At 47.0% G+C, this 22,493-nt stretch overlaps 1 protein-coding gene across 3 annotated transcripts in view; it reads left to right on the forward strand.

Moving 5' to 3' along the window:
• Positions 1-22,493, forward strand: part of LOC110531442 (myotubularin) — a 55,133-nt gene that overhangs the window by 29,042 nt on the left and 3,598 nt on the right. For all 3 annotated transcript variants that reach the window (XM_036987309.1, XM_036987307.1, XM_036987308.1), the window contains 11 exons: positions 3,508-3,618; positions 3,863-3,964; positions 5,798-5,881; positions 6,295-6,444; positions 7,451-7,636; positions 8,572-8,757; positions 8,879-9,034; positions 9,113-9,160; positions 11,937-12,029; positions 12,248-12,361; positions 13,684-13,860. In XM_036987309.1, coding sequence (XP_036843204.1) covers positions 3,508-3,618; positions 3,863-3,964; positions 5,798-5,881; positions 6,295-6,444; positions 7,451-7,636; positions 8,572-8,757; positions 8,879-9,034; positions 9,113-9,160; positions 11,937-12,029; positions 12,248-12,361; positions 13,684-13,860 — 1,407 coding nt within the window. The remainder of the gene's footprint in view (positions 1-3,507; positions 3,619-3,862; positions 3,965-5,797; positions 5,882-6,294; positions 6,445-7,450; positions 7,637-8,571; positions 8,758-8,878; positions 9,035-9,112; positions 9,161-11,936; positions 12,030-12,247; positions 12,362-13,683; positions 13,861-22,493) is intronic.

Consider the following 22,493-nt stretch of genomic DNA (forward strand, 5'->3'; position numbering starts at 1 on the left):
CTGTGTCCGGTCCAATGCAGTAGTCATTTATGGAAAACTATGAAATAGTTTAGGGAAACCCTGCTCTAGGTCTAATCCGCTTGTAGATTCACTCTTCAGACAACAGACGTTCATCTCCAACACAAAAACGAAGGGGACCCCCATATCCCTTTCTCTCATCTCATCTCTTTCTTTAATCTGTCTCTTTCTCTCCTGGCACCACTAGTATTTTGAACAGTCAATTCAATTGGAGCGGTATGAGGGCGTTGGTGAGATGGAGAAAGAGAGAAGACAGGGATAGTTATGGAGGAGAAGAGAGGGATAGTTGTGGAGGAGAAGAGGGGGATAGTTGTGGAGGAGAAGAGGGGGATAGTTGTGGAGGAGAAGAGGGGGATAGTTGTGGAGGAGAAGAGGGGGATAGTTGTGGAGGAGAAGAGGGGGATAGTTGTGGAGGAGAAGAGGGGGATAGTTGTGGAGGAGAAGAGGGGGATAGTTGTGGAGGAGAAGAGGGGGATAGTTGTGGAGGAGAAGAGGGGGATAGTTGTGGAGGAGAAGAGGGGGATAGTTGTGGAGGAGAAGAGGGGGATAGTTGTGGAGGAGAAGAGGGGGATAGTTGTGGAGGAGAAGAGGGGGATAGTTGTGGAGGAGAAGAGGGGGATAGTTGTGGAGGAGAAGAGGGGGATAGTTGTGGAGGAGAAGAGGGGGATAGTTGTGGAGGAGAAGAGGGGGATAGTTGTGGAGGAGAAGAGGGGGATAGTTGTGGAGGAGAAGAGGGGGATAGTTGTGGAGGAGAAGAGGGGGATAGTTGTGGAGGAGAAGAGGGGGATAGTTGTGGAGGAGAAGAGGGGGATAGTTGTGGAGGAGAAGAGGGGGATAGTTGTGGAGGAGAAGAGGGGGATAGTTGTGGAGGAGAAGAGGGGGATAGTTGTGGAGGAGAAGAGGGGGATAGTTGTGGAGGAGAAGAGGGGGATAGTTGTGGAGGAGAAGAGGGGGATAGTTGTGGAGGAGAAGAGGGGGATAGTTGTGGAGGAGAAGAGGGGGATAGTTGTGGAGGAGAAGAGGGGGATAGTTGTGGAGGAGAAGAGGGGGATAGTTGTGGAGGGGGATAGTTGTGGGGGAGAAGAGGGGGATAGTTGTGGAGGAGAAGAGGGGGATAGTTGTGGAGGAGAGGAGGGGGATAGTTGTGGAGGAGAGGAGGGGGATAGTTGTGGAGGAGAGGAGGGGGATAGTTGTGGAGGAGAGGAGGGGGATAGTTGTGGAGGGGGATAGTTGTGGGGGAGAGGAGGGGGATAGTTGTGGAGGAGAAGAGGGGGATAGTTGTGGAGGAGAAGAGGGGGATAGTTGTGGAGGAGAAGAGGGGGATAGTTGTGGAGGAGAAGAGGGGGATAGTTGTGGAGGAGAAGAGGGGGATAGTTGTGGAGGAGAAGAGGGGGATAGTTGTGGAGGAGAAGAGGGGGATAGTTGTGGAGGAGAAGAGGGGGATAGTTGTGGAGGAGAAGAGGGGGATAGTTGTGGAGGAGAAGGGGGGGATAGTTGTGGAGGAGAAGGGGGGATAGTTGTGGAGGAGAGGAGGGGGATAGTTGTGGAGGAGAGGAGGGGGATAGTTGTGGAGGAGAGGAGGGGGATAGTTGTGGAGGAGAGGAGGGGGATAGTTGTGGGGGAGAGGAGGGGGATAGTTGTGGGGGAGAGGAGGGGGATAGTTGTGGAGGAGAAGAGGGGGATAGTTGTGGAGGAGAAGAGGGGGATAGTTGTGGAGGAGAAGAGGGGGATAGTTGTGGAGGAGAAGAGGGGGATAGTTGTGGAGGAGAAGAGGGGGATAGTTGTGGAGGAGAAGAGGGGGATAGTTGTGGAGGAGAAGAGGGGGATAGTTGTGGAGGAGAAGAGGGGGATAGCTGTGGAGGAGAAGAGGGGGATAGCTGTGGAGGAGAAGAGGGGGATAGTTGTGGAGGAGAAGAGGGGGATAGCTGTGGAGGAGAAGAGGAGGGGGGATAGCTGTGGAGGAGAAGGGGGGGATAGTTGTGGAGGAGAAGGGGGGATAGTTGTGGAGGAGAAGGGGGGATAGTTGTGGAGGAGAAGGGGGGATAGTTGTGGAGGAGAAGAGGGGATAGTTGTGGAGGAGAAGAGGAGGGGGGATAGTTGTGGAGGAGAAGAGGAGGGGGGATAGTTGTGGAGGAGAAGAGGGGGATAGTTGTGGAGGAGAAGAGGAGGGGGGATAGCTGTGGAGGAGAAGAGGGGGGATAGCTGTGGAGGAGAAGAGAGGATGGATAGTTAAATAATCTTAGATGTAGCAGAAATGCAGGACCCAAGGTTTGCTTTATCAGACCATCAGTCAGGCTGAGAGGTGTGTGTGTGTTATTGACTGTGTGTGTGTCAGTGATGGAGTACGTTATTACAGGGATACAGCAGCAGAAGCAAGGCTCTTTATTCCAGTCTCTGTCCTAAATGGCTCCCTAGTCCCTAGATAGTACGCTACTTTTGACCAGGGTCCATAGGGCTCACAGGGCTCTGGTCAAAAGTAGTGAATAGGGAGCCATTTGGGATGTAGACTCCACTCTCTGTAATGCAACACCTGACAACACGTTAACAATATGCTGACCTCACAAATTTTAACACACACACACACACACCATCTACTCTGGTGGCTTAGCCAGCAGCATACCACCCTGCATCCCACTACTGGCTTGCCTCTGAAGCTAAGCAGGGTTGGTCCTGGTCAGTCCCTGGATGGGAGACCAGATGCTGCTGGAAGAGGTGTTGGAGGGCCACTAGGAGGCACCCTTTTCTCTGGTCTTAAAAAATAACCCAATGCACCAGGGCAGTGATTGGGGACATTGCCCTGTGTAGGGGGTTGTCTTTCAGATGGGACGTTAAACGGTCACTAAAGGTCCCATGGCACTTATCGTAAGAGGGGTGTTAACCCTGGTGTCCTGTCTAAATTAACCAATCTGGCCCTCATACCATCATTGCCACCTAATCATCCCCAGTTTACAATTGGCTCATCCATCCCCCTCCTCTCCCCTGTAACTATTCCCCAGGTTGTCTGTAAAATGAGAACGTGTTGTCAGTCAACGTAGCTGGTAAGACGAGGGTGAAATAAAAAACTGAAGTGACGTAAGCACTAGGCCCTTGTTTTCCATTTAAACCTATGCTTTGCTAATTAAGTGGCTTAATCTTGCAGATGAAATATTAGCTACCTAAAATGTATTCAAGAGTATACTTCACATTACACAATATATTTTTTAATTCAACCTTTATTTAACTAGACAAGTCAGTTAAGAACAAATTCTTATTTACAATAACGACCTACCCTGGCCAAACCCGGACGAAGCTGGGCCAATTGTGCGCCGCCTAATGGGACTCCCAATCACGGCCTGATGTGATACAGCCTGGATCAGTTTGTGCCCTCACGATACCGATGTCTTTATATGTCATTTCAACCACTGCAGGACCCATCTTCCACCTCTGTTGTGATATCACTGGACTCCCAGCAGGACCAATCACATGTCTGTATTTTGTGTGATATCACAGGACCCGGCGGTGACTCTGGATGTTCCACTGGGCGCCATTGGCCGGGTGGAGAAGATGGGCGGAGCCTCCAGTCGGGGGGAGAACTCATACGGGCTGGACATCACCTGCAAGGTCAGATACTGCGTCATGGTCCTGACCACCCCTATGAATATACGTACATAGTGGTTCAGTCCAATTAGATCTGATAACCAGACTAGGACTGAACCACTATGTATAAAAACAGGAGTGTAGGAAATTGAGATGTTGGAACATTGGAAAAGATTACAACTATTTATTTTGTACTGACAGCATTTTGTGTGTCCTGTGTCAACGTGCGTCCGTCTTCCCGGTTGTTAATGCATGTCTCTCCCAACAGGACATGAGGAACCTGAGGTTTGCGTTGAAGCAGGAGGGACACAGCAGAAGGGACATCTTTGACATCCTGTTTAAATATGCCTTCCCCCTATCCCACGGTCTGGTACATACACACCTTTTATTTAGTCACCTGATATCATGACCGCCTTTTAACAACTGTATAATAACTATGACAAGAGAAGTGCTTTATTAGAGTTGATCTGTTAGCTGTATCCTGTTATTTGTCTTTGCTAGGGCTGGCAATAATAGTTTTTTTTTTAGTCGAGCAATAGTAAATACATTTTAAATGATGGCACAGGAGACTGTCTGAGTGGACTAATCCTGTGTGGAGGCCGCAGAGAAGGTACAACAGTATCACCACTAGTACATTTACCGTCATTTCTAATCTACAATGTTTGTTTGTTTGGTTACGGGAATTTCTCTTGATGCATTCAATTATTATTATTGTTATTATAGTCTTGCCGTTGTCATTGTTGAAGTGGACACGTTGTTAGAGCCCACAACTTAGGCTACACTTGTGGGGAGAATGTTTTGGTGTATTGCATTCCATATACCAGTTGTCAATTTATTCATTGACAGGAGCGCTCCAAACAAAAAGACCATCTTGAATAAGGACACGCACCTGATTACACATTTAGAAGTTTGACTTTTCTACCTGGCCTGCATGCAAATGTAGGCTTATAAATGTGCCCATTTGGGGATCTGATACTATTTCTGATTGTCTTAACTCACCATCACTGTGGAGCTTCTCAAAGTCATGGTTTCTTTGCCTCAAACAGCAAGGAAACAAAGTCTGTTTTTACATCCATTGAGAATGAATAGTTCTTCATTGTAGCCTATTTGAAGAATCTGTCCAGCTCTCTCTCCCTTTCGATAACCACTAAGCATGAAAAACATGTCAGATTCTGGTTAGGTGGAAACATCATAAAATGGGCCTACCTGATTACTTCTTATCCTTTGGGCAAATAGCCTACATCTGTGTGTCTCTGTCCAGAGCTCACTGGTGTGGGAAACTGAGGGCCCAGAATATTTTCTACAATGTTGCAAGTTTGCTAAAACAAGCTTCCAGCTGACCAAGTTAATAGTTGATACAATGTTTCAAGTTCCTTGCAGACAGGCCAGGTGTAGCCAATGTGATTTATAGGATATTTATTTTTTAATCGGGATATTTTCTACCTACGGGCTGCAATGTTTTTATTTGTTGGCTTTATGTAGGCTATTTTTACATGTTGACAATAGAAGTTACTTTTAGATTTGGATCATTTTCATTTAGAATGTTGATGAACCACATGACATTGATTTTGAGATATGAAGACGTAATTATAAATGAAACTGTTCCACGAAAATGTGCATACGAAAGCCATGACTGGCACGCAGATCAGTAGAAATGGTAGGATAACTTGGCTCTCCGAATGGAAAAGGTTGCCTATTACAGGCAACTTCAGCAGCTTAAAGGTAGAATCTGTGAAGATCGGCGGGAGGTTTTCTTCTGGACCGGTTATATTGATCTCTGGCTCCCACTTTAGTCATTTGTGTGACTTAATTTTTAATCGCAGTGCTTAAAGCATCAGACAAGCTCTGTAGCCTACATATAGTTGATTTTATTCAAACAGGGTGTGTATGTGGAAAAATACTTGTTTTAAAATTATATTAATCGATTGGTGGAAAGGAAGACGACTCTCGGTCGACCAACATTATTTTTTTTTTTGTCGAGACAGCCCTAGTCTTTGCACATCACTAGAGAAGAGTCAACATTCACTCACAATAAGCAGTTGATTTAGCGAAGCTCTCATGTTTGCGTGACAAATAAAACCTTGGTAAAGTCAATCCCATTTTCTCTCTCTCTGTCTCTCTGTCTCTCTGTCTCTCTGTCTCTCTGTCTCTCTGTCTCTCTGTCTCTCTGTCTCTCTGTCTCTCTCTGTCTCTCTGTCTGTAGCTTCTGTTTGCGTACCTGAGTCAAGAGAAATTTGAAGAGAATGGCTGGAGTGTGTACAAACCCATGGAAGAGTTCAGACGGCAGGTAGGACTTATCATTGTCTTACTAAATGTGTCATTACATTGTTTTTGCCAGTCTTCAAGGTTGTCTGTGTTGGGATAGATCCAATATCCCAGCTTTTAACTCGGTCACTTAGTCTGCTTAAATAGTGTCGCTTGAAGATACCCAGGTGAAGACAACCTAATCATTCCACCACAAAGCTTTTGCAAATGAACCGATTCATGGGACCAGCGCTGTTAAACTAGCATAGCTAGTCCCATTGTTTAGGATTATTCCTCATTTATGCAAAGCATTGTGGTATATTAGAATCCTCTTGTCTTAACCATTTACCTTCAACCTCGTCATCAGTGACGTAGCACTGTACCTCACCAATAATGCCTCTGAGTCACAGCCTGCAATCTCTTCTCTGATTGGCTGTTTGTCTCCCCCGTCACCAGGGCTTACCCAATGACAAGTGGCGTGTCACGTTCATCAATGCCAACTATGAGCTGTGCGACACCTACCCCACCATACTGGTGGTTCCCTTCAAAGCTACAGAGGAAGACCTGAGGAAAGTGTGTACCTTCAGGTCCAGAGGACGCATTCCCGTGAGTCCTTTCTCCCCTCATCCCACCCTCCTCACCCTCTTCCTGCCGTCCTTTCCCCCCCTCATCCCACCCTCTTCCTGCCGTCCTTTCCCCCCCTCATCCCACCCTCCTCACCCTCTTCCTGCCGTCCTTTCCCCCCTCATCCCACCCTCCTCACCCTCTTCCTGCCGTCCTTTCCCCCCTCATCCCACCCTCTTCCTGCCGTCCTTCCCCCCCTCATCCCACCCTCCTCACCCTCTTCCTGCCGTCCTTTCGCCCCCTCATCCCACCCTCCTCACCCTCTTCCTGCCGTCCTATCCCACCCTCCTCACCCTCTTCCTGCCGTCCTTTCCCCCCCTCATCCCACCCTCCTCACCCTCTTCCTGCCGTCCTTTCCCCCCCTCATCCCACCCTCCTCACCCTCTTCCTGCCGTCCTTTCCCCCCCTCATCCCACCCTCCTCACCCTCTTCCTGCCGTCCTTTCCCCCCCTCATCCCACCCTCCTCACCCTCTTCCTGCCGTCCTTTCCCCCCCTCATCCCACCCTCCTCACCCTCTTCCTGCCGTCCTTTCCCCCCCTCATCCCACCCTCCTCACCCTCTTCCTGCCGTCCTTTCCCCCCCTCATCCCACCCTCCTCACCCTCTTCCTGCCGTCCTTTCCCCCCCTCATCCCACCCTCCTCACCCTCTTCCTGCCGTCCTTTCCCCCCCTCATCCCACCCTCCTCACCCTCTTCCTGCCGTCCTTTCCCCCCTCATCCCACCCTCCTCATCCTCTTCCTGCCGTCCTATCCCACCCTCCTCATCCTCTTCCTGCCATCCTTTCCCCCCTCATACCACCCTCCTCATCCTCTTCCTGCCGTCCTTTCCCCCCTTTCTTTCCCTGTACCTATATCTCCTTTCTCTCCCATGTCTCTTCATCCCTCTGTTCTTTCTTTGACTCCCCCACCCCCCCAACCTACCTAACCATCTTTCTGCCCCCACCCCCCCAACCTACCTAACTATCTCTCTGTCCTCCCCAACTTCTAGGTGCTGTCGTGGATCCACCGTGAGAACCAGGCTGTTATCTGCCGCTGCTCCCAGCCCCTGGTGGGGATGTCTGGGAAGAGGAACAAGGATGACGAGCGCTACCTGGATCTCATCCGGGAGGCTAACGGCACCGCCAAGCTCACCATCTACGACGCACGGCCCAGCGTCAATGCCGTCGCCAACAAGGTCAGGGTCAAAGGTTAAATGTCGAAAGGTCATGTCTGTGTCTCATGAGGTGCGTTGGTTGGGTTCCGCTGGGAGGCGGTGTGTAGGTGTCGGCCTCATGGATCGTCCAGACAGAGATGTCATAGATACGTGGGACTTTTCTAGGTACGTTTCTGGATTCCTTGTCAGAGTACTTCCCAGAGAATCTTTTAAGCGACCCTTTTTCTCTGGGTTGATGTAGATGTAGGTCTTTTGGTTTGTCTTCCATAGAGAGATGGACTGTGTGTTCTTTTGTTGTTCACTGTAGGCTCTTGCTAGTTGCCTCCTACATTGTATGCTGGTGTCAGAAGTAAGAACTGAGGAGGTAGAGTTTAGAAGCTAAGAGGACACAGCAACTACACTGTGTGTGTGTGTGTGTTGGGGTGTGACGCAACGCCCACCGCACCCCGCTCAGAGTGAAATGGAATGTTGGGACTCAAATTACTAATATGGAATGCAATCTATATAATAATCCCCAAATTCCTACCCGTGAGAGGATTCCCCTGACCTAACTAGCTTCCCCTGACCTGCAGTGTGTTCCAACAGCTGACCACAACCCCGACGCGTTTACAATGAACCCTGTTTGAATCCTGCCCTCCTTGAAGTGATCACTGTTCTGACCATGTTGGAATGGGTGAAAACCATAGAATAAAATACTGCATTTCCATGAGTGAAACCTCACTTTAATTTATCCAACCACATTTATTATTATATATTTTTTTAAATTGAACCTTTATTTAACTAGGCAAGTCGGTTAAGAACACATTCTTATAACATGCAGGCCAGTGATAGCGTCAAGAGAGGGAGGGAAGAATTATATAAATATTTTTTTTAGTTTTCAAACTGGTCCTGTGATTCTCCATTTTTGTCCATGAATGATGAGTCTTCAACCTCTGACCTCTATCCCCTCTCTCTAGGCCACGGGTGGGGGTTACGAGGGTGACGATGCATATCAGAACGCTGAGCTGGTGTTTCTAGACATACACAACATCCACGTGATGAGAGAGTCCCTGAAGAAGCTAAAAGACATTGTCTATCCCAATGTAGAGGAGTCACACTGGCTGTCCAGTCTGGAGTCTACACACTGGCTAGAACACATCAAGGTAGTGGGGTACACACACTTCCCACAGCCCTCTCCTCTCTGGAGCTGGCCAGCTAGCAGATCAGTGGAGGGGTAACCGTGTGCTGGTCCTCTGTAGTGAATCTCTCTCTGTCGCTCTCTAGCTGGTCATATCTGGAGCCATCCAAGTAGCAGACAAGATATCAGGAGGTAACTCTGTGGTGGTCCACTGTAGTGATGGGTGGGACCGGACGGCCCAGCTCACCTCTCTGGCCATGCTGATGCTGGACAGCCACTACCGCACTCTGAGAGGATTCCAGGTAAACCACTTTGTGACAACGGCTAATGTACCAAGAGCTTTTATAAAGTACATTTGATTTGTGATCGATTGATTCCAGGTACTGCTGGAGAAGGAGTGGATCAGCTTCGGACACAAGTTTGCCAATGTAAGTCCACCCTGTTCCAAGGCATTCACTCACAGTTTATGATGAGAATGAAAAAAGGAGCTTCGCTCTGAACTCTGATAATGAAGAGTTTTCAGTCATAGATGTTCTTTTATTTGTGCTGTCAACTGGGGACCAAATGGTCTGTGGGGAAGCAGTGGAGGCTGCTGAGGGGAGGACGGCTCATAATAATAGCTGGAACGGAGTAAAATGGAATGGCCTGCTACTTGGATAAACAATTCCGCTCCAGCCATTACCACGAGCCCATCCTCCCAAATGAAGGTGCCACCAACCTCCTGTGATGGGAAGCAACTAAACTGACCAATATTGTGTACAGATAAATGACCAGGAAGATGGGGGAAAAAGAAGAAACCTGCACGCTGCTCTTTATTAAGCTTTACGTATCGGCCTCGGGGCCTTCGTCAGAGCATTACGTATCGGCCTCGGGGCCTTCGTCAGAGCATTACGTATCGGCCTCCAGGCCTTCGTCAGAGCATTACGTATCGGCCTCCAGGCCTTCGTCAGAGCTTTACGTATCGGCCTCGGGGCCTTCGTCAGAGCTTTACGTATCGGCCTCGGGGCCTTCGTCAGAGCCTTACGTATCGGCCTCGGGGCCTTCGTCAGAGCTTTACGTATCGGCCTCCGGGCCTTCGTCAGAGCCTTACGTATCGGCCTCCAGGCCTTCGTCAGAGCATTACGTATCGGCCTCCAGGCCTTCGTCAGAGCTTTACGTATCGGCCTCCAGGCCTTCGTCAGAGCATTACGTATCGGCCTCCAGGCCTTCGTCAGAGCATTACGTATTGGCCTCCAGGCCTTCGTCAGAGCATTACGTATCGGCCTCCAGGCCTTCGTCAGAGCCTTACGTATCGGCCTCCAGGCCTTCGTCAGAGCATTACGTATCGGCCTCCAGGCCTTCGTCAGAGCATTACGTATCGGCCTCCAGGCCTTCGTCAGAGCATTACGTATCGGCCTCCAGGCCTTCGTCAGAGCATTACGTATCGGCCTCCAGGCCTTCGTCAGAGCATTACGTATCGGCCTCCAGGCCTTCGTCAGAGCATTACGTATCGGCCTCCAGGCCTTCGTCAGAGCTTTACGTATCGGCCTCCAGGCCTTCGTCAGAGCTTTACGTATCGGCCTCCAGGCCTTCGTCAGAGCTTTACGTATCGGCCTCCAGGCCTTCGTCAGAGCATTACGTATCGGCCTCCAGGCCTTCGTCAGAGCTTTACGTATCGGCCTCCAGGCCTTCGTCAGAGCCTTACGTATCGGCCTTCGTCAGAGCCTTACGTATCGGCCTCCAGGCCTTCGTCAGAGCATTACGTATCGGCCTCCAGGCCTTCGTCAGAGCATTACGTATCGGCCTCCAGGCCTTCGTCAGAGCATTACGTATCGGCCTCCAGGCCTTCGTCAGAGCCTTACGTATCGGCCTCCAGGCCTTCGTCAGAGCATTACGTATCGGCCTCCGGGCCTTCGTCAGAGCTTTACGTATCGGCCTCGGGGCCTTCGTCAGAGCTTTACGTATCGGCCTCGGGGCCTTCGTCAAGAGCTTTACGTATCGGCCTCGGGGCCTTCGTCAGAGCTTTACGTATCGGCCTCGGGGCCTTCGTCAGAGCTTTACGTATCGGCCTCGGGGCCTTCGTCAGAGCTTTACGTATCGGCCTCGGGGCCTTCGCCAGAGCCTTACGTATCGGCCTCGGGGCCTTCGTCAGAGCCTTACGTATCGGCCTCGGGGCCTTCGTCAGAGCCTTACGTATCGGCCTCGGGGCCTTCGTCAGAGCCTTACATATCGGCCTCGGGGCCTTCGTCAGAGCCTTACGTATCGGCCTCGGGGCCTTCGTCAGAGCCTTACGTATCGGCCTCAGGGCCTTCGTCAGAGCCTTACGTATCGGCCTCGGGGACTTCGTCAGAGCCTTACGTATTGGCCTCCGGGCCTTCGTCAGAGCTTTACGTATCGGCCTCGGGGCCTTCGTCAGAGCCTTACGTATCGGCCTCGGGGCCTTCGTCAGAGCCTTACGTATCGGCCTCGGGGCCTTCGTCAGAGCCTTACGTATCGGCCTCGGGGCCTTCGTCAGAGCCTTACGTATCGGCCTCGGGGCCTTCGTCAGAGCCTTACGTATCGGCCTCGGGGCCTTCGTCAGAGCCTTACGTATCGGCCTCGGGGCCTTCGTCAGAGCCTTACGTATCGGCCTCGGGGCCTTCGTCAGAGCCTTACGTATCGGCCTCGGGGCCTTCGTCAGAGCCTTACGTTTCGGCCTCGGGGCCTTCGTCAGAGCTTTACGTATCGGCCTCGGGGCCTTCGTCAGAGCTTTACGTATCGGCCTCCGGGCCTTCGTCAGAGCTTTACGTATCGGCCTCGGGGCCTTCGTCAGAGCTTTACGTATCGGCCTCCGGGCCTTCGTCAGAGCTTTACGTATCGGCCTCGGGGCCTTCGTCAGAGTGTTTGAGTGTTCACAACCTGCACCCCTGTGTAGATACTGCTCCCCCCACCTCCGTTCAATACATCCATTGGGGTTGGAGTTGAGGGAAAATAAGCGTTACAATGTGCATTTCCTAATTATTCTAACAAAGTGTGCACCTGCGACTATGATGGCTCAGATGTGCGAGTGCCTTTTTTGAATTTAGAATGACCAGGAAGACCTAACTACAGGTAGTAACTACAGGTAGTAACTACAGGTAGTAACTACAGGTAGTAACTACAGGTAGTAACTACAGGTAGTAAGAATCTGTTTGCACGGTTTAACTATTTATCTTTCTCTCTCTCTCTGTCTCTGTGTCTTTATAGAGGATAGGACACGGTGATAAGAACCATGCTGATCAGGACAGGTCTCCTATCTTTGTACAGTTCATAGACTGTGTCTGGCAGATGACCAAACAGGTAGGAACAGGACACACCTGTGTAGCGCTTTATCTTCATTTGTCTTTGCACGTTCTTCTGACTTCATCAACCGTATTGGACGAGAAGGTCCAAGGTCCCTCCCCTCAAACCTTCTTCTCCAATGCATATTGAGAAGGAAGTGAGGAGAGCGGATGCAAGGAATGGAGGAAGCGAAAAGGCCTATGGGTTTAAACCTCTCCTCTCCCCTTCTCTTCCAGTTCCCGACAGCGTTTGAGTTTAACGAGCGTCTCCTAGTGACCATCCTGGACCACCTGTTCAGCTGTCGCTTTGGAACCTTCCTCTTCAACTGTGAGCGTGCCAGGGACACTAACGTAAGTTGTTTGTCTTGTTTGTCCAAGCACTGTCTGTCTGTCTCTCTCTCTCTGCCTGTCTTTTCTACATTTATCTTATATTGCACTCTCCAATTCCCAGCTAGCACATAATGTTCTGAGAACCGTATATTTCTTAGATCTTGGTGAGAGCCTTGGTTGTTTAGGTGGGAATTTCAGTACAGCATAATGTTTTCAGCAGGTTTCCTCTGGATTCTATTTAAAGTAATGTTCCCACAACATTTAAGAGAACTTTCCATAAAAAATGCAAGAAAACACCAGTCCAATGGGGAAACCAAAAATGAACGTTCCCACAACTTCCAGTTAACTAAATGTGTTAGCTGGGTCTTTCCATCCCTCTACAATATTTTCCTCTGCCAACTCACTATTTACATTCTATTTTACATGTCATCCGGCCCGCGAGCCCATTCAATCAGGCTCGTGGGTGGTGCTCTATGGACATTTTAATGACTAAAGCCAAAGCCAAAGCCAAACTGTGTAGAATGATAATGGACCTACATTTACAGTCTCTTCACTCCTCTGCCCAGCTTGCTGACAGTCTCTTCACTCCTCTGCCCAGCTTGCTGACAGTCTCTTCACTCCTCTGCCCAGCTTGCTGATAGTCTCTTCACTCCTCTGCATAGCTTGCTGACAGTCATCCAAATGAAAGCGAGACAGATAACATAGTAAATATGTCCCTTCGGACCTCTGTGAAGACCGAATGCGGCCCGATGGGGGAAATGAGTTTGACACCCCTGCTCTACCTCAATCTCATACCCTTTCTTTGTCTTTCTATTCCCTCCACCTCCCCTCCTCCCTCCACATCCCCTCCTCCCTCCATCTTGATCATGTGAAGTAGAGCAGAAGAGCGACGGGACGCATCACTGGTTCTGAGGTGCCGTAATAAGGCTCTCTATGACACACAGACGAGAGTCTCCATGAGACTCTAATTATTGTTCCAGAATCCTTCATATTCCCTCTGTGATTCCGATGGCTCAGATAATTTGTGGGTTTGATTCAAACGGGTCATCCTGAATAGATGTATGTTTCCTGCTTACTGCTGCACATAAGTGTCTGCTAAAATACCATATTAATGATCTTCTCCATCTCTTTCTCCAGGAGTTGTGGTCGAAGACAGTGTCTCTGTGGTCCCTGGTTAACTTCTCTCTCTAACCCTCCTAAATTATTATTCCTGTTCTCTCCCCCCTCTCGCTCTCTCCAGGAGTTGTGGTCGAAGACAGTGTCTCTGTGGTCCCTGGTTAACTTCTCTCTCTAACCCTCCTAAATTATTATTCCTGTTCTCTCCCCCCTCTCGCTCTCTCCAGGAGTTGCGGTCTAAGACGGTGTCTCTGTGGTCATTGGTAAACAGTGATCTGTCCTTCTACCAGAACCCCTTCTACACCCCAGAGTCCAATAGAGTCCTCTACCCTGTAGCCAGCATGAGACACCTAGAACTCTGGGTGACTTACTACATCCGTTGGAACCCTCGCATCCGACAACAGGTAAATGAATAGAATAAAATAGAATTACTGGGGTTACAGTATCCGTTCGAACCCTGGCATTCGACAATGAAGTTACAATAGAATTACTGGGGTTACAGTATCCGTTCGAACCCTGGCATTCCACAATTAAGTTACAATAGAATTACTGGGGTTACAGTATCCGTTCGAACCCTGGCATTCGACAATTAAGTTACAATAGAACTACTGGGGTTACAGTATCCGTTCGAACCCTGGCATTCCACAATTAAGTTACAATAGAATTACTGGGGTTACAGTATCCGTTCGAACCCTGGCATTCCACAATTAAGTTACAATAGAATTACTGGGGTTACAGTATCCGTTCGAACCCTGGCATTCCACAATTAAGTTACAATAGAATTACTGGGGTTACAGTATCCGTTCGAACCCTGGCATTCCACAATTAAGTTACAATAGAATTACTGGGGTTACAGTATCCGTTCGAACCCTGGCATTCGACAACAGGTACTTTTGTTCCAGTATGTCTGAATGATCACTTCTTCCTACCAGAGTATGCACTTGTTCACTTCCCTTCACTGATTTGAAAAAGGCCCCTGCCTCCACCAATACAATGCTTTTAGGTTTGTGGAAAGTAGTGAATCAATGATGGATCAATAATATGGTATATAAAAAAAAGATCTCCATCTAACTTAACGCTGTTGGGATTTAGCTACAACACTGGATACACAGCACTGAACCAACTACAGCCAAACTGTCTGGGCCAATCAGAGTTGGAGTTATCTTGTGACCAATGTTCCCTCAAAAAAAAATTTCATCACTGAGGAAATTTCAGGTCTGCTGAGTGCAACTTCTGGCGCACGTTTGTGAACACAGGCTGTACCCACTTTAAGTTAGTTTTAACATTGGTCAGGTAGGCTACTGTGGCTATTTGATCATAATGTAGATCTACCAGAGTGACCTACCATCAAAAACAATGGAGAAAATACATCCCCTAACATTTTTAACATGGAAATATCTGTTCTATCATTCAGCCTACAGTAGCAGCCATTGTGTGGTGTTCAATTCTGTGAGTTTTGGGCAAAAACATTTCGGGCTTCATATGAACCTGTTGATCCACTTGTCCTTCACATAAAGGAAATGTTGTTTGACGTAAGAAACCACTTTAGAAAATAAAATTCATTATTATTCCCATAACATTATTACAGAACATCAGACCAAAAACCCTCTGCTTATTGGCTGCTTAGCTTATTCATGCCTGTCTCAAAATACAGCAGTCTGTAGTGTACATCATGCCTGGCAATGGAATAGAATCCTACTCCAGTGTGTTCTGCCTACAAGAAAACACTTTGCATAGTTTATTTTGTTGCATTGGAAGTGGCTGGTATTAGCAATACCCGCAGTAGAGGGAAAGGTTGATCGTGTTAACCAGTACCGGTCTTGGGGTGGAAGATCTTTTCCAGGTCGGTCCATTTGGACTATGTTCACTGAAATCCAAATTATATCCATAATGTCCACAGAAAAATGTCAAACGTTTTTTATAATCAATCTTCAGGGTGTTTTTCAAATATCTATTCGATAATATATCAACCGGGACAGTTGGCTTTTCACTATGACCTGGAGTAACAATGGCCGCCTTTCTCTTTTGCGCACAACTCACTCTGAGAGCCCCCACCTATCCACTTACGTAATGTGGTCGTTCACACTCATTCTTCAAAATAAAAGCCTGAAACTATGTCTAAAGGCTGTTGACACCTTAGGGAAGCCATAGAAAAAGGACTCTGGTTGATATCCCTTTAAATGGGCAACAGGGATGCATAACAATAAAGGTTTCAAAAACAGGGGCACTTCCTGATTTGATTTTCCTCAGGTTTTAGCCTGCAATATCAGTTCTGTTTAACTCACAGACAAAATGTTGACCGTTATGGAAACTTTGGAGTGTTTTCTATCCAAATCTGTCAATTATATGCATATTCTAGCATCTGGTCCTGAGAAATAAGCTGTTTACTTTGGGAATGTTATTTTTCCAAACATAAAAATAGTGCCCCCTAGCTTCAAGAGGTTAAACACATTTTCCATGACTTTTTACCAAATTGTCATGACTATTATTATAGGCTACATGGGAAAAGTATGAATTATTGACACTGGAAAGCTGCTGTCTGATTCCATGTAGACCTACCACCTCCTGCCGTTGAGCCCTTGATCAAGGCACTTAGCTCCCCACTGTTGTGGTCAACCTTCCATCTGGAGAGCTCCTGGGTGTGCAGGCTTTTTCCAACATTACAACCAAATACTTTTGTCTTTTATAAAATGATTCCGCCATTCAATAAATCAGGGATCAAATGGATAAGGTAGGCTACCTCAAAGCAAGGTGTTCATGTTTCAGAGGAGATCTATGCACAGCAAGTTATTTGTCAAGTAGGCTATTCTTAGAATATTTTGAATGTTTTCGCAATTCCATGGCTAATGTTTAATAGGGGGGAATCCCAGCTTTCCAACGGTGTAGATATATTTAGGCTCTACAGTGCCGGTGGAAAGGCCCTTATATCTAATGCTGGAATGTCGCGCTCTCTCTCCTCGGGCAATGCACACACCCAGCACAGACATGCACTGAAGGGTCGTTCCGATAATGGCTTGTTAATGTTTTTTTTTTTTAAATTGGTTGATCATATTTAAAAGTATGCTTTTACATTAAGAACAATTATGAAACTAATTTCCTTGACTTTTCATGAATTACAAACCCTAATTTTGACAACTTGGAACAACGCATCATGCCATTCAGGCTGGCACGTTTTCAATCTGCGCAACCTCCAAACAGCCTACTGCCACTCGCAGCCTAGCAGCAAATAAACTTGGACAAATCAGGAAATGAATGCCCACTCTCCATTCCTATTCAATGAAGGTCCCACCTTCATTCCACTTTTTATCAACCTTTTTTGCGTCTGTGTGATTCTGGGACAGCGATAGGTTACTTTTAATTTTGTAGATGGGCCGATACTCAATTCCCCCAAAATTAGAAGTGCCGGTATTGCATTCCGGACAGTGCCGGCCCAAGTCAAGCACTGGTGTTAACTAAAGGGGAAAAGTAGAATGTTGAGTGAAGTTCAATCCCGTCTCTGCACGGGCTGATATTTATTCTGTGGGGCAGTCCCGGTGGGGTGGGGCGGGGCAGTCCCGGTGGGGCGGGGCAGTCCCGGTGGGGCGGGGCCGGTTGGGCAGTCCCGGTGGGGCAGTCCCGGTGCAGCTTAGAGGGAACATTGCTTGTGATCAGTCTGATTTGTGAACTATTGCCTCTGGGGTTTGGTTGGTTTGGCTGCAGTATTGCCATGGCATCCTGTATGACTTGCGGTGTTGGTGTGTGTTTGCTGCCTGTTCTCACACACACACACACACACACACACACACCCCTCTTTCCCCCTAACTCTAACCCCCCGCCACACACACAAACCCCTGCAGCCCAAACATCCCTCTCCCTGTCAACAGGGTCTGAGTCACTGGAGCAGATAATCCTCTTTCCCTGTCATAATCACACAAACACAGAGAGAGACATTTCTATGTCTTTAACCAAAGCCTACAGGAGTGTGTGTGTGTGTGTGTGTCTGCAGGCATGGAAGGAAGCTAAAGTAATTCCACTACCTAAACATAGTAAAGCCCCCTTTGCTCTAACAGCCGCCCAATCAGTTTACTGCCTGTTCTTAGTAAACTGATGGAGAGGATTTGTGTTTGACCAAATACAATGCCATTTTTCAGAGAACAAGTTAACTACAGATTTTCAGCATGCAAATGGAGTATGGCACTCAACCTGTACTGCACTGACTCCGATGACTGATGATTGGCTAAAATAAATGGCTAATAAGATGATAGATGGAGCTGTATTTTAGATTTCAGTGCAGCCTTTGATGTTATAGATCATACATCGCTATTGTTGAAACTCGCTTGCTATGGCTTTAAATCACCTGCCATCACATGGTTGCAGAGTTATTTAACCAACAGAACTCTATAGCTAATAGTGTTCTTCAATGGAAGCTTCTCTAGCATCAGATATGTGAGAATGTCTAGATGTTTTTTATAGTGGAGATCAAGTTTATAAATTGCCTGGCTGGGCTGATGAGACAGTGGATTGCCCAGTCAGATGGAACAGAGTAAATAGGCATTTTAACGCCATAGATTTAGCCGGTGGTAACTTGTGGAATAGACACTGGTAGGAATGCGGTTTTAACCAATCAACATTCCGGATTTGACCCACTAGTTGTATAACATCAGATATGTGCGGTGTCCTTCAGGGTAGTTCCTTTGTCTGTTATTCTTCTCTATTTTAGAAATGATTCGCCACTAGTTTTTACTGAAGGCTAGCATGAACATGTATGCGGATGATTCCACACTACATTTCAGCACCAGGGTTTCAGCACCAGGGTTTCCGTTAGGAAAATGAGGCGCCGGACAACGTGACCGGGAAGATTTTTAATTTGCCGGCCATTTGAGAAATGTACCGGACCCATATGCAGTGGGTGCATAACCCATTAGGGTGTCGGCCCACGGTGTTCAGAATGACCGCGATCACATTTAGATTAGGGTGTCAGGGAAACAACCCCACTCACCGTCAACAAAACAAAGGAGGTGACCGTGGTAATGCATCTTAACAGAACATGTAACTCATGAAATAAATCAGCCAATAAAACAGCATTTTCAAACCTTCCCAAAATGCAATTCGAGAACTTCATTCGGTTCCATATGTGACAGATGAACATCTGCTAGATACTTTTTGATCAATTCCCCATTACATGAGGGGAATTGGGAAAGTATTCAGACAACTTGACTTTTTCCACATTTCGTTACGTTACAGACTTTCTCGTCTATATATACATGATATCCCATAATGACAAAGCAAACAGGTTTTTAAGACATTTTTGCAAAGGTAGTAAAAATAATAAGCTGAAAGATCACATTTATGTTAGTATTCAGACCCTTTACTCTGTACTTTGTTGAAGCACCTTTGGCAGCGATTACAACCTCGAGTCATCTTGGGTATGACGCTACAAGCTTGGCACACCTGTATTTGCAGAGTTTCGCCCATTCTTCTCTGCAGAACCTCTCAAACTCTGTCAGGTTGGATGGGAAGTGTCGCTGCACAGCTATTTTCAGGTCTCTCCAGAGATGTTCGATCGGGTTCAAGTCACCTCCCTGACCAGGCCCTTCTCCCCCGATTGCTCAGTTTGACCGGGCGTGCCAGCTCTAGGAAGAGTCTCGGTGGTTCCAAACATCTTCAACTGTGTTCTTGGAGCTTCAATGCTGCAGAAACGTTTTGGTACCCTTCTCCAGATCTGAGCCTCGACACAATTTCTTTGTCCATACACAGACAATTCCTTTGTCCATACACAGACAATTCCTTTGTCCATACACAGACAATTCCTTTGTCCATACACAGACAATTCCTTTGTCCATACACAGACAATTCCTTTGTCCATACACAGACAATTCCTGTCAACTGTGGGACCTTTATAGAGACAAATGTGTGCCTTTCCAAATCATGTCCAATCAATTAAATTTACCACAGGTGGACTCCAATCAAGTTGTTGAAACATCTCAAGGATGATCAATGGAAACAGGATGTACCTGAGCTCAATGTTGAGTCTCATAGCAAAGGTTCAGATGACTTATGTAAATATATGTGTCTGGAAGTAGCTAGCCAATGTTAGCCAGTTAGCTTGGGTGCTTGACTGCTCAGAACGCTGTGATCAACCCTACTCCTCAGCCAGAGCGTCCAGTGTGCACTTTGAAAGCTCCGAATTTACGACCGGACAATCTGACAACTCTTGACTGTACGAGCACGCTCTGGCACGCCAGATTAAATTTACGGACATACCCGTAGTATAAACCAGCCTTTCGTCTTGAAATCTTTGGCTGTTTAGTAGATAGCCTCACATGTGAATCCATAAAGTGACGGGTGGGGCTAAGGCGTATGTGAACGATGCTGAATGGGTGTAGACGAAGAGCTTTCCAGTAGGTTTAACCAAACATTCAAGGGCCATTTTCTCAAATGTGAGGTATGGCATTCCGGAAGTTTAACTTTCACAGCAGAATGACTTTCCCATTGTTCCTCAACTGATATACCATTTTCTGGCTCTGAGTCTCTACTTTTATCCAATGTAAAAAAATAAAAATACAAATTTCAAATTTTGCATGTAAGATCGAGCCGGTCGGTCACATTTGGTTATATTAATTTCTGTTAATGCATATATTAATTAGTCATCTACTGTTCTCAGTCTCGGAGTGGAAAACGTTGTTTGCGGAGTTCAAAACCACCTACACTTGTGAGAAACAGGTTTTGGTTTATTTCATAACCATCATGTAGGAGATTTGTAAATGTTTTCATGGTCTTTTGTTTGGAGGGCTCCATGTGAGCACTGAGCATGTGTCTGGTTTCTCTGTCCTGATCATGTTGAGGGAGCGCTCACCTGAGCATGTGTCTGGTTTCTCTGTCCTGATCATGTTGAGGGAGCGCTCACCTGAGCATGTCTGATTTCTCTGTCCTGATAATGTTGAGGGAGCGCGCACTGAGCATGTGTCTGGTTTCTCTGTCCTGATCATGTTGAGGGAGCGCGCACGTCTGGTTTCACTGTCCTGATCATGTTGAGGGAGCGTGCACTGAGCATGTCTGGTTTCTCTGTCCTGGTCATGTTGAGGGAGCGCGCACTGAGCATGTCTGGTTTCTCGGTCCTGATCATGTTGACGGAGCGCGCACTGAGCATGTCTAGTTTCTCGGTCCTGATAATGTTGAGGGAGCGCGCACTGAGCATGTCTGGTTTCTCTGTCCTGATCATGTTGAGGGAGCGCTCACCTGAGCATGTGTCTGGTTTCTCTGTCCTGATCATGTTGAGGGAGCGCGCACTGAGCATGTCTGGTTTCTCTGTCCTGATAATGTTGAGGGAGCGCTCACCTGAGCATGTCTGGTTTCTCTGTCCTGATCATGTTGAGGGAGCGCGCACTGAGCATGTCTGGTTTCTCTGTCCTGATCATGTTGAGGGAGCGCGCACTGAGCATGTCTGGTTTCTCTGTCCTGATCATGTTGAGGGAGCGCGCACTGAGCATGCCTGGTTTATCTGTCCTGATCATTTTGAGGGAGCACGCTCCTGAGCATGTGTCTGGTTTCTCTGTCCTGATAATGTTCAGGGAGTGCTGGTGGGTGATACACTGATAGCTGGTTGCCTGCACTTGGGAGGTGAATGGGAGGCGCGCTTCAATTACCAATTGAGAAATAAAAATAGTAGCTCTTTTTTTTTTAAATCATGCACCAAAACAGTTAAGACGTGACAGCATTAATAGTTGTTGCGCAAATAATGAGCTGATAAAAGCATATGTTTTACTCCAGCAGCAACCAGCTCGGGAACTGCAGGAGAAATGACTCTCAAAACTGTATGTTGTGTGATAGTTGTGTTGGATAAATAAGATACATGATGACCTATGAAAATACACACGGGCCAATTGAATTCATCAAAATTGTACAAATTGATCTATAGACCGATAAGCTTGACGGTCAACTGTATTTCCATAGACTGGTATTTCCATCAATTAATAATAAAAAAAATAGTTTTTTTAAATCTCTCATTTTGGCCAGCAACAGTTTTTTTTTTAACTTATCGGCTTTACATTTTTTTCACGTCCAAAGGCCGGCAATTTCCGGCTTACGGAAATCCTGGTCAGCACCCAAAGCCAGTGAGCCTACACAAATTCTAAATAATGAGTTAGTCAGTATCAGAATGGGTGATTTTTATAATAAACTGGTCTTAAATACATCTACAACTAAAAGCATTGTGTTTGGTTCAAAACGTTCTCAGGGTTTTGTGTGTAAAAGGTGTGACCATTAGGGAAGCTGAACTCCTAGGGGTTACATTGGATGGTCAAGTCATATTGACAAAGATGTTGTGAAGATGGGGAGAGGGGTGTGTCTGTTATTAAAATATGTTCTGTGTTTTTGACACATCAGCTGTACTAGTTTTCAGGCTTTTATCTTGTCCCATCTTCATTACTGTCCAGTAATATGGTCAGGTGCAGCAAAGAAAGACCTAGAAAAGCTGCATCTGGCTCATAACAAAGCAGAACGCCTTGCCCTGAACTACAAACACAGAACTAACATCAACAACATGATAGTCTTTCATGGTTGAGGAGAGATTAACTGCCAACTCTTCTAGTTTTTAGGACAAGCATTACTATAATGAAAATTCCAGATTGTCTGTAAAATCAAATAACATTCAGCTCAGACACCCAGACATACCCCACCAGGGGTCTCTTCACCGTCCCCATGTCCAACGCACAGTATTATAAAGAGCCATGATCGCATGGAACTCCCTACCATCTCCTATTACTGAGCAAACGGTAACTTTACCTTTTTAGAAAAGATGTACCATCTCATTGCACTGTGAGGGGACACTAACACACCTAATTTATTAGAGTTTTGGTTTGTTTGTATATCGTTGTATTTTTAATTTGTTTGACTGTCCTTGTGTATCAGTGTTACTTGTCATGTGTTTTTTGTGAATAACTGCTGCTTCGACAAACACTACTGGGAATCCTAATAAACAAATAAACAGTATTGTGTGTTGGCACCAGACCAGCTTGCTGCTCTCATTTAAAACACTCTAGGCATCAATAATGAATAT

Source organism: Oncorhynchus mykiss, chromosome 9 (assembly GCF_013265735.2).
Source record: "Oncorhynchus mykiss isolate Arlee chromosome 9, USDA_OmykA_1.1, whole genome shotgun sequence".
NCBI lineage: Eukaryota > Metazoa > Chordata > Actinopteri > Salmoniformes > Salmonidae > Oncorhynchus > Oncorhynchus mykiss.